This window comes from Tiliqua scincoides, chromosome 4, assembly GCF_035046505.1.
Source record: "Tiliqua scincoides isolate rTilSci1 chromosome 4, rTilSci1.hap2, whole genome shotgun sequence".
NCBI classification, from domain to species: domain Eukaryota; kingdom Metazoa; phylum Chordata; class Lepidosauria; order Squamata; family Scincidae; genus Tiliqua; species Tiliqua scincoides.
In genome coordinates this window covers 151,322,263-151,334,941 of record NC_089824.1, presented here as the reverse complement: position 1 = coordinate 151,334,941, position 12,679 = coordinate 151,322,263, and the positions used below count along the sequence as shown (strand labels likewise).

The following is a 12,679-nucleotide window of genomic DNA, read 5'->3' as shown; positions in this document are numbered from 1 at the left end:
CAAGAGACAGAAAACATTTTCTCCCTAAATTATTTGTTCATCCCCCCCTTGGGAAGCTGCCTTGTACGGAGTCCAGCTATTGTTCTAGCTAGCTCAGCACAGTTGAAACTAAGAGTCATTCCAGGATTTCATAGAATCATATGAAGGGGCCTAATAGGTCATCTAGTCGAACCCTCTGCTTGTACCAGAAAAACCTCCTGGAGCAGAGGTTCTCAAACTTTGAGGGAGCTTTATTCCCTCAGTAAGTTCTTGTGGGGGAGGTGCTAGGGCAGTGACGTGATCCCCAGGATCATGTTGCTAAGGGGGGGCGAGCGGGGTTGCTTTACACTCACGTTATGTAGGCAGGGCTGCTGCAGGCTGTGCAGGGAGCCCTGCGCAGCATTCCCCGAGGCTTGGAACGTTTGCTAAAAGCGGGCGCAAAGCACCTCCTGCAAAACGGAAGTGCTTTGCGCCTGCTTTTAGCGAACATTCCAAGCCTTGGGGAGCGCTCTGCAGGGCTGTGCAGGGCTCCCCACACCACCTGCAGCCTGCTGCAGCCCTGCCTTCTTGAAGTAAGTGCAAAGCACCCCCTCACCCCCTTAGCCTTCCTCCACACCTCCCTCCCCTTCCCCCACCCCTTAAAGGGACGGGGGAAGTGTTACACGAACTGGTGGGTCACAACCCACCAGTTTGAGAACCACTGTCCTAGAGCATCCTCAACAGGTGCTTGTTGAGCCACTGATTGAAGATTTCCAGGGAGGGAGAGTCTACCACCTCCCTCACCAATCTGTTCCACTGCCGAACCGCCCTTACCGTAAGGAATTTTTTCCTGATGTCCAATTGGAATCTCTTCTCTTTATACCCATTGGTTCTAATTCTGCTTTCAGAGGCAGTTGAGAACAAATTTGTCCCTTCTTCCATATGACAGCCCTTTAGGTATTTGAAGAGTGCTATCATGTCCTCTCTCAGCCCTCTCTTCTCCAGGCTGAACATACCAAGTTCCCTCAACCTTTCAGACAAGAATATTTCTGTGCCCTGCCTGGAGATGCCAGGGATTGAAGCTGGCATCTTCTGCATGCAAAGCATCTGATATACTCAGTGGTATAGCTAGTGAAAGTATAGCCCAGTGTCAAGTGCAAAATGATGCCCCAGAAATGAGGTCACTAGTGTCAAGCTTAGCTTGTTGCTGAGCTTGTTACTAGACTGGATTTTTTTTCAGTCATCTTCCAACTTTATGGGTGCGAGTACCTTTTCTTCATCTGTGTTCTTGCTTCTACAAGATGTAAATGCTCATGTGTGTGAGAATATAATTGGCTGGCTTTAGAGGTTATTGCATTTAACATGTTACAATTTATCATATTTGGGAGATGAGTCAAATAGTGGAGAACTATTAATATTTAACAAATGCTGTTAAATTTTTTATTGTAAAACTAAAAATATTCTGAAGTGAAATAAGTGAATTCTGAAGAGATTTGACATTCAACAGGTTTCAGTTCTCCTAACATTTTGCGCTCACACGTGTAGGGGATTATCAAAGGACTAAAAACACCTGAAATGCTGATAGCATTAAAAATATTCTTTCATGGGTACAAAGGGGAGGTTCATACCCACTTGGCTTCAGCAATCCGTCAGCGTCTGGTGCTTCTGTGCCATTTATTAGACCCCCAAATTGTAAAACACATAATAAAAATTGTTTAAGGCTATTATGAAACATTCCACTTAGGCCAGTAGAGAGCATAAATGACCATGAATTTTGAAAATGTCCTGCTGGTTTGCTAATTTTATTTATTTGGGAGATTTATAGAAAGTAAGTCAAGAGAGACAAAATACAATTTAAGTGAAGGTATGAGTGTAATTTTTAAGTTGTTCATGTGTTTGATTTTTTTATTTTATTTTATTTTCATCATTTAACTGTTCCTAGTTTACCTTCTCCAATTATTCTGGCTTTGTTTCCAGCTGTGCCCACCATAAACTTATTTCTTGTAGGTTCTCTGCTTTCTGTTCCAGGAAGTTAGGATTTGGTGTGTTTTGATTATTGGTTTTCCTTTCTTAAGGGAGAAAATAAGCTGCATGGAACTTCTATGGAGCCCAAGAGTATTACCCGAAATTTGGCCTCTCAAGCACCAATCAATAATATTGAGTCACCAATAGTCCTTGAAGCTCCAATGGTAGCTATTGATTTTTTTACTGTCATTAAAACTTAAATCAGTGGTGAATAGAGGTTTTTTGGGAGAGTTTTTGCTTTAGTCAGGGCAAAAGGAATCTTTTTTTATGTTCAGTTGCACTTAACCTGAAATAATCAACTCAGATCAATGTTACTGTTTCTGGCATGCACATTTTCTGCTCCAAGTAATGGGTATCCTTGCATCCATTACATATCCTTGCATCTCCAATTTGCTTCATTATCTTCTTCTGAATATCTGTGATAAGATTGGAGAACATCAGACCTATGAGCTAGATTGAATTCCCTCACCTTTGATTTCCTTTGATATGACCTGTTGCTACCCCTATAACAGTGGTTCCCAAACTTTTCAAAGGCCCTAGAGTAGTGATTTTCAATTTTTTTCATCTCATGGCACACTGAGAGGATGCTAAAATTGTCAAGGCACACCATCTGTTTTCTGACAATGAGCAAGGCAGACTGCACTGCCAGCTGAGGCTGTCATCCCCCAGTGGCTCTACTAACAAATGACCTTCCCCCAAACTCCTGTGGCACACTTGCAGACCATCTGTGGTACACCAGCGTGCCACAGCACAGTGGTTGAAAATGGCTGCCCTAGAGGCTGCTGCCTGATTTGTAAATTTCAAGCAATGTGGCTAAAGTAATGATTGGGCAATAGTGCTCCCCCCAAATAGCAACTTTTTAAACCAGCATTTGATGACTTAGGGCACAATCCTAACCAAGTCTACTTAAAAGTAAGTCCTATTTTGTTTAGTAGGTCTTACTCTCAGGAAAGTGTGGTTAGGATTGCAGCCTTAGCTGTTTTTGTCAATATAGTCCTATTCATACATCATTGCTAAACATTCATACTTGCATGCTTCCTTATCACTTTACATATTCTGTTCCTTTTATCCTGGACTATCATTCTATGCTGTAACTATCATTCATTGTGACCTTAGAATGGAGCAAATTAGTTATTGCAGTCTATACCTTGCTTCCGAACAACAATAATGGATTAGGATTTGAATGAGGTTCCCAATTCTGATTTGAAGGCAACCTATGGTTTTCATAAATCATAGTTTGCCCAATGTGAATATCATGACTGTTCATGTGTTAAACTATACCAGGGTATAGTTACTCACAATTTCCAGTCAGTGCAGTATACATAGATTGTTGAGTTGTAAGAATGGACCCCAGTATAGTCATTCACATAGTTATGTTTACATTTATTATCATATATCACATTTACCAGAGTATAGCATAAGATGGGAATAGCCCTAGGGTTGCTGTGAAGTAGGAAGTAAGGGAGGGATTACTTTCCAAAGGGGAGAAAAGTATAAGCCTGAATGTTCTTTCAGCACTGAATGCATAATCACCCTAAGAGATGGTGGAAGAAAGCTAGCAAGTTACTCTGGATTTTTTTTGTTTTTTATGTAGTGAACAAAAGAGTGCTGAGCATCTAGAACTCTTGAATGATTGTGCAGGTCTGGGAGAGATGTGCAGTTTTCCAAGTTCATGATGCAGAGGAAGCATGAAAAGCGGAGCTACAATAGAAATATGTAGCTAGATTCCTTTCTTTGTTTGTAACATGTAAATTCTTATTGTGGAGGTGGTTGCAGTCTATTTTTTACTGGTATGCAGTGGAAGAGTTGATGTTGTACTCACTGGATCAGTCAGGACATACCCAAAAACTTTACTTGAAACGGATCCTCTTTCTGTGTAAATGTGCTTTTAAAATAATGCCTTGTGCAAATGTAGAAAACAGTGCCATTTAGGGTACAATCACGTAGATACTTAGTCTTAGGTAAGCCCCATTGAACACTGGAAAACCAGTATTAGAATAAGGCTGCCTCCATTTTTGAGATGCTAAACTCCTTCCTTTGGCTTAATAACTTGCCTTACCCAACAAATTCCCCATCCCTGGCATTTGCTCAGATGTACTTTACAAGCTGTTCTGTTAATAACTATGCCTTTGGACAAAGAAATGCATCTTGGGTGCTATTCTGTGTGAACTTATTTTAAATATGTATTTTCACTCTTCAGTAGTGTAAAATTGTATGGTAAAAATTTAAGTAGAATAAAGTTACAGAGAGTAGTTGCAAAGTCTAAGGCATTCCCAGGACTCAACTTAAAAGAAAGTAGGAGTCCCACTTTTTTTTAGTGCTGTTGCAAAATTCTGCTTTGATGTTTTATGCAGGCCTTCACAGATGACTCTTTCTCCAAAGAAGAACTGGTTGATGAGCCGATCCTGAATTTGGGGAAGCAGTTTCAACTTTCCCATAATGTAATAGACTTTAATAAAGAGTCTTGGGAAATGCATGAATTTTTGAAGCCTATGTCAAAGGACCTTGGTGAAGAGAGGGAGATGCTAGTGGATGAAGAGTATGATGTGAATCAAGATGGCTATAATTACATGCTAGTAGATATGAAGGAACTTGCATCATCTACTGAAATGGACTTGGAAGTTACACGGCGATGGGAAACAGAACTGGAACCTACTAAAATGCCAAAACTGAGTCCTGCAGTGGGCGTCAGTCCTGAAGAGGTACACTGGTGCATAATCAATAAAGATAAAAGGGTAAAGGTGTTTTAATGTGAAGTATCAGGGTGGGAAAATGCCTACTTATTTCAGGAGTTGCTGTTCTTAGTTCTATTTCAAATTCAAATATCCATATTTGCCTGGGCAATGTTGAGTATGTTCAGATAAAGGAATTTATGCCTAATTTCGCTAATGTAGTGCTACAAAAGCATAAATAAAGTTAGCTGCAATAATTATTACTTTGGAAAGCAGAGTTCAATTATGATTGCTTTATTTCTGTTCATAAAAATCTTGCATTGAATTGGTTTAAAGTCAGGCTTCCGGTCTTGGCCATCTCTTGCAACACTGCAGTTTTAAGTGGGTTGACAACTTTCAGTTGATTTTATTTCTTTTTACCAAAGGCAGAAGAAAACGATTCAGTGTTCCCTGAAAGCTCAACAGAGTGCTTCCAACCAAATGCTATACTGGACGGTTATGAAATGAGTAAGTCTTTAACAAACAAAAATAAACTGGATTTGCGTTTGTGTCTTTTTTTGGTTCTGTTAATACTGTATAAAAAAAAATTACTTAAATGTAACCACTTTTTAGCTACTTCAACTTTAGTCTTTCATAGTCTTTGGGGATTTTGTTTATACAGGTATAACTTAATTATCCAGAGATATTTCACCCATGGTTTTATCTAAACCCATGAGATGAGAAGGGCCCATTAAAGGTAAAAATGTCTAATAGCCTCACTTACCATTGTAATAGGGGCAGATAATCAATCAGTCACTCCCTCTCTTCCTCCAGGCACTTACAGCTTCACTCCAAGGCAAGCAAACGCTTCCTTCCCCCTGAGCACTTGAAAGAATGCAAAGAAGTGATTATCACCTCCTCTTTGCATTCTTTCCCAGTGCTCTGGGTGAAGGGAAGGGTCTGCCTTGGAGTGAGCCTTTCTAAGCGCCTGGAGAGCGACTGATTGCAGGACAGAGGCATTACAAAGATAAGCAAGGCTGTTTTTAAATCACTGAGCAAATGGACATTGTTTTTTAAATGTATTTCCTTTAAGGTAATTTTTGGCATCCGTGGGGGTTCTTGGAACAAAACCCTCGTGAATACCGAGACTCAACCTATACATTTTCATAATTTTTCCTCCTGCAAGAAGTTCATTAAGACAACAAATCTTGCATTTAATGGAGTTCACATTGCAAGAATTTCAACTGATTACGGAACAAAATCAAAATTGTCATGTAGTCTTTGAACACCTTAGTGCTGATGAACTGCTTCACAGAGTATTAAGCTTAGTGATGATGATAATAAGGTTTTGGTATCACAGGGGTCTGGGAATGGTTCTCCCGCGGATACCAAGGTCCAACTGTATTAACTGTTGCTGGCTAGATCAAAATAACAGAGCTTAATTTAAGCTCTCTAAATGCAGTGGGGGTAGAGAAGAGCATGACAAAGTTTCCATTTCCAGTATTGGTACCATGGAACATAAGGTCTAGACATTTTGCTGTCATTAGGATTACCTCAGAGGCACCGATGTCAAGCTTTCAGAAATAATTGTTCAATATGAGTCCCTGTATTTCATACTATCTCTACAATGTGTATTCTCCCCAATGAACTTGTACTTGACACACCCAAAATTACCTGTATTCTTCACAGATAGTTCCTGTTCCTAAGCATTTCTTTCATGTTGCTATGATTTAGAGGTAATCAATAACTATTCTTTTACTGAAAGGTGCAGGGATACAGAATGGCCACAAAGATCCTCTTTGTATTGATGATGACCTTGAAGCTTTTGGAAGAAGCAAACAGAAGCCTGAAGACTGTGACCTTTCCAGCAGCCAGGATTCTGCCCTGTCTAAAGCAAGACTTTCTAGGTATGAAAGGGATGCTTGACTAGAAAATGCTATTTAGCATTTAGCAGAACGTTTATTCTGCTCAAGCTGAATTAGTTCTGCCAATGGCCTGTTTTCATGGATGGTTTTAGCTTTTATCTAAAAAATAATTCTATAAAAAAAAATTAAAGAGCAACCAAGCATCTTACCCTTTTGTGCAAAACCAGAACACACACATTAGAAGAACATAAAAGTCCTTATTGTAAACCTAGTATATGTTTGTCAGAGACCAGCCTGGGTAGGGAATCTGTATGTAGGTGTCAGTGTAGAAGATAAACAATGACAAGTTCAGCACTGAGATGATCATCTCATTCACGTATACCAAGGCTAACCAATTGTTTTGCATGTGTTGCAATTGCTGACCTAGAGCACTGAACAGACAGCTACATGGGATCTCTACCAGCCTCCTTCAGTATCTTGTCTTTTAAACCTTTGGTTGATGCCTTTCACAGTAGCAGTCTCTCATTGACTTTCCATAGGCCTTGTCACACTGGTCTTCTGGGGAGGGAGTCTTCTGGACTGGTCTAAACTGGGTTTTGTCCACGGCATCACAAAGTGGTGGGTTCCACTTTCTCAGAGCTCCTTGCCCTTGTGTCTGCTGGGCTGCCAAGTTTTGCAACATCAGTCATTCAGTATCTGCCAGTTTTCTTTTATTTCTTCCTCTTTTCTTTTATTCCTTCTCAGCTCTCCCTGTAGTTTAGAAATGTATTTCTGGCATAACCTCACAAATGCACACTCCCACCCAGTTGCATGCCTACCATAGACCTGCCTGGGGGAAATGCCCCAGGCGCTGGCCACTAGGACCCCGCGGATGCCTCTCTGAGGCTCCTGACAAGGGTGGAAACTGTGCTTCCGGTTTGCCGGAGCACAGTTTATAGCGCCGGGGGAACCTCACAGAGGTTTCCCTGGCGTGCGAGGAGATTGTGCAAGGCTCCATGAGCCTCTGGTGTGTAGGGGAGGGGTAGATTTCTGTCTGGGGACGGCGGTGGCAGACCGCAAACTGGGGCACCATCGTGGAGCTTTTCTCCGGGTGCAGGGCTGCGGAGGTCTGCGGCTGCTCCCACCCACCCACTTGAGCATCTTGCAGTGCTACTTTTTCAGAAGCTACTGTCTACCTAAAACTGACTAACTGAGAAATTAGGGTTCCCAACAATCATGGCACTTAAGCTGCAAATATCATAGTGTTAAGTCTATGGTCAATATACACTGATTAACAGCATAATAAAAACATGTGCTTCAGGCATTGAAGAATAGCTCAATATAGGGCCTGACAACATCATACTCTACAGCTGACTTTTCAAATTTACACCCAAATTTAAACCCACTTGCCATAGGGCAGCTTGTCACCTGTTTCAAATGTCCTGGAAAGTTATCACCACAGAAGCTGATGTGGTAGATGGAACAAATGACCTGTTCCTCCAGGGCAGCTTTATCATATATATGGTTCCAATGTCTACTATCTTTTGTGCCTGGAAAACAGCCAAGAACAAAAGAAACCATCATGTATGCTTTATCTTTCTTGTGCCAATGTGCTTGTTAAGCTGAATGGAAACATTAGCTTGACTTTACAAAATCAATATTTTTACCTTTGTCAAGACAGATAAACTTGGTATCTTAATTAACAGAAACCCCAGTATTAGAATGACATTCTTTGTTTTGCTGGCATTTTAACTTCAGTACCATTTGTTTACCACTAGGCAAACAAGCATTCAAGGATTTTGGTTCTCAGGAACATGCAGATTTGACACTGGCATTCTGGACTGCATTATGCAGATAAATGCTATATTGCCTGTGGAGGCAGCTGAAATTTATCTCCGTTTTATTTATTTAGTGAATTGCCTGAGAGAGAAGAAGGAGAAGGAGAAGAAACTCCAGTTTTCAGTCACTGGGGGCCGCCCCAAATGTATGTCGATGATCAAAGTTTCATATTTCTTCTGCTTTAAATTATTTGAGACCCTTGGGTCTGAAGTGTGTGCTTGCCTTATTTTTCATATTTTGCCCAAGCTGGTTTCCTTGACCATCCGTAAAACAATATTCTAGCATTGTGATCCTTGGATTTTGCTAAATACTTTAGATACAATTAATGCTTAGCATCTCTGCTAAAATGGTTTAGCATATAATTTACAGAGTTGCCAATTTTTCTTTGCAGCTGAAATGTGCAGTTGAATTTTGAGTCATCTGTGGATTTCTGTGCATAGGTTCTGCTATCTTTTTATACCGCCTACATCCTCCTAATTTTATCTAACACTCCTAATGTGTGTTAAGTGATAAAGCCATTTCTGTCCAGTGTTGCATATACACAACAGGGATAAAATGTTTACACCTGTGGGCTGGGCAGAAGTGGGTTAAACAGGTAGGATGCGCTCATCAGGTAGGTATAATTTCCTGCAGATTCCAAAAGTCAGTCAAAGACTACTTGGGATTTGATACAACATGCCTGATGCCACCAAATTCACACTAGTCAGGGAATACCAGCAATCACCTCTTCCTCTTCCCTAGATACAAAGTATAAGAGGGGAATGGAGTAGAGGAAAATAGAGTGGTGAACTAAAATGGGAATCTAGGAAGCAGAAGAAAGCAGCAAAGGCAGATAGAAGTTAGTGGGTGTACAGTGTTGGGTGATAGCTGCGTAACCAATCTCTTGCCTAAGGCAACCTGTTTCAGTTGGCTCCATGTATAGGCCAGCCTTGAAGCTTCCTGTTGAGTGTACGCTTGGTGGCAAATTAGGCCATGTGTATCTGTGATACAAGAAATGGCCTTATTTGTGCAAGAGGAATACTGGCCCAGTGTTTGTGTGCAGTGGCGTAGTGGGCAGGGGCGGTCCGCCCCAGGTACCACCCTTGGGGGGGGTGACACCACAAATGCCCCAACAACTGCTAACAAGGAGTAACCCCATCGTGCTATATACCCTTGGATGCAGAATTTCCAGTGGAATGCAGTGCAAAAAAACCTGATTGAAATATCGTCTTTCCTTCAAAAGTTATGACCAAAAAACCGGAAACAGAAAAATGCTTGGAACCCTATGGAAAATGAAACCGAGCCATATTGCGTGTTTACTCGTGAGTAGGTGAACTTGCCATAGTTTGTCGGAAAGGGCAGGCTGAGAGGAATCCACTGGCAGCAGAATGGTTCCTGTCCAATGAAAGCAGTCCCAAAAAAACACCCAAAAGGGAAGTCCCTCCCTCCAATGTATTCCATGCAGAGGAATGTATTGAGCCCTTTGGAAAGCAAAAGTAAGCCACAAGGTCGTGTTTACTCACAAGTAAGCAAACGTGCTTTGGCTCCTGGTCAAGTCAGGCAAAGGGGAATGCAAGGATAGCTGCATGGTCCCAATCTGATGAAAGTGGAGCTCAACAAATGCTCCAGAAGACAGCACCCCCCAAAGAATAAAACAGAGGCTTCTGCTGGTAAGGTCTATTTTATTTGTTTTTAGACTTGTAAAGCCAGGTGGGTCCTGATAGTGCTATGCTTGAAATATAAGAATTTACACTGAACTGGGCACAGGGGAGGGCTGAAAATCTCACTGATATTTTGGGGGATGGTGTTATTGCAGGCAGGCTACAGAGAAAATTCACTTGCAGGAACAGGATTGGCTTCCCGTTATTTAATTACCACAGACACCCAAGCATAAGCCGACCTCACAGATAAGTCAAGGGCAGGTCTTGAGCCATAAATCATGGAATTTTCTATGATCCTCGTATAAGTCAGGGGTTAAACTTATGAGGTTGTCTGACTCAGTGGCATGTGAAGGTCATTTGGCACCCAGGCCCCATACATTTTTGGCACGTCCCATACAATGAAATAAAAATTAAATAATATATTCTACAATTAATTCAAATATATTATTAAGAAGCATGAATACACTATCAATCTCTTGCTATGAAATTCAGCATGCTCTGACCTCACAATTTAGTCCAGTTATCTCCACTTTTCTCTATTGAAAGAGGGTGAGGTGAAGGAAGACCATTGGAAATAAGGCAAGAATTAGCAGCCATCAAAGCACCTATTCCACCTAAATGAATTATTCTATCTCCTGACCCTTTCAAAATTTAATGTATTACTAGTAAGGATCAAGAAAATACTCAGAGATAATTTCTCAAGCATAAGATTATCCCCCTCCCCGTGGTTAATGTAGCATCAAAAGCCTCTGGGAATACATATACAAGAACTTAATTTAAAATATCCATATTATAATAAACAGGACAACTAGCAAGGCTGCAAGAACACAACTAGTAAAAAGCCAAAGTGTGAAGTACATTAAAGTGAACCAATAAGATTATTCACACACAACCCCAAGTGTGGGGTAGGAACCTCAGGGATGGCAATTAATCCCTTACTTCTCCCCCAGGAGGGTTTCAGTGGAACTCGCCCATGGGCAGCTGCGAACGCTCAGCAGCAGCCCCAGCCTGCACAACAACACCTCTCCGCAGATCACTCTCTTTCTTGTCTCAGCTTGCTCCCTCTCTCCCTCCCTCCCTCCCTCCCACAATAGTGATTGGCTGGCTGGCTCACTCGCCTCCCACCCCCCCTCGCTGCTTGCCTGTCCTGGAGATAAGGTGGGGCAATGATTCAGGCTAAGTTTCTGGGAAGAAATTTTCGCCTTATAGGCAAGTATCTACGGTATTTGTTTTTCTTTAATTATTTACAATTATTTTATTGTGCTTGATGATATCACTTCTAGCCATGACATCACTTCCAGTGAGTCCTGGACAGATTGTCATTCTAAAAAGTGGGTCCCAGTGTTAAAAGTTTGAGAACCATTGCCTTAACTCAAAACAGGCCAGTGAGACATCTGGGGGGGGGGTGACACCCTAGTGACCAAAATTTTGGAAATCGTGGCTTTTAGGAATAATACCATCATGTTATATACCATCTGATGCAGAAGTTCATCCATTGCTTGTGGGGAAATATTTACTGCATTTATTTTCTGCCCATTATTATTCATTTCATGTCATGACTCTTACTATCTTTCAGTTTCACCTACCTCACAGGGTTTTTGTGAGAACAAAATAAGGGGAGGATCCATGTACACCACCCTGAGATGCTTAGAGGAAGGGTGGTATAAAAATGTGAATTAATTAATAATAAATAAATAATATAATTAATAATTAATTAATTGAGTCTTATGGGGTGACAAAAATTTATGGGCCTCGGGTGTCAAATGACTTAGCTACACCTCTGTTTGTGTGGAAGAGATACTGGCCCCAAAATACTTAAAATAGCTTCACATTCTGTGACTGCAAGCCAAAGGTGATGTCCAGCCACATACACAGTAAGTAGCATGTGTTCATTGCTGTTAATCCATATGGCAGGTCCCTAATTTGAGAGAGTTTTGAAACCTCTGATGGTTGTTAAGAGAAATGGACAGAAAAATTACAGTGTGCAGAGTTCTGATGTATGGGCACTCACATCTTGGTACTTCAACCACTTTATTTAATTGAGTATCAGATATGGATGTGTTTACTTACCATCTTTGTTTTTCACAATGAATTGCTCCAGGTGTATTTGCTTGCCTCTCAAGCACATTAATTACATAGGAAACATAAGCAGTCATCTATGTATGCTTTGATGCAAGGCTTTCTACTGTCAGGAATAGCAGTGTTAAAGCCTAAAAGAACTACTTTAAGCAAACTTTTGTCAAGGCTTGGAAGTTCCACCAAATTCTTAACAGACAAGATGTCTACTACAAGCATACCTATCCTAGGCATGTGTTCAGCATCAGGCAAACGTGTCCATGGGACCAAAACATGAATTATTATTCTGTTCCATATCATTTGTCTAAGGATAAAGACCATACATACATACATACATATATACATACATACTCTGCCTTTTCACCCCACTTAAGGGCCCTCAAGGCGGCTTACAACAATATTTCAATACAATAAGAATAGTATTAAAAACATTAAAACACTTAAAACCACTAAAACAATAAAACACAGTTAGATCACAGATTAAAAGATGTTTCATAAAAGAAATGCTAGCCCCCCCCCAATGTCAGCATTTAAAAGCTTCCCCCCCAAAAAAGACAGTTCAATCCTGGCTACTCAGTAGTAAGACCAGTTAAAGTCAATGGAGCTTACTCCAAGGTAAGTGTGGCTAAGATTGCAGCCCATGCTA

General features: G+C 40.9%; 1 protein-coding gene across 1 annotated transcript in view; it reads left to right on the top strand.

Annotated features, from left to right (window-relative positions):
* Positions 1-12,679, top strand: part of PATJ (PATJ crumbs cell polarity complex component) — a 177,228-nt gene that overhangs the window by 56,627 nt on the left and 107,922 nt on the right. Inside the window, exons 19-23 of the mRNA XM_066624595.1 lie at positions 2,034-2,147; positions 4,338-4,718; positions 5,081-5,162; positions 6,400-6,541; positions 8,391-8,462. Coding sequence (XP_066480692.1) covers positions 2,034-2,147; positions 4,338-4,718; positions 5,081-5,162; positions 6,400-6,541; positions 8,391-8,462 — 791 coding nt within the window. The remainder of the gene's footprint in view (positions 1-2,033; positions 2,148-4,337; positions 4,719-5,080; positions 5,163-6,399; positions 6,542-8,390; positions 8,463-12,679) is intronic.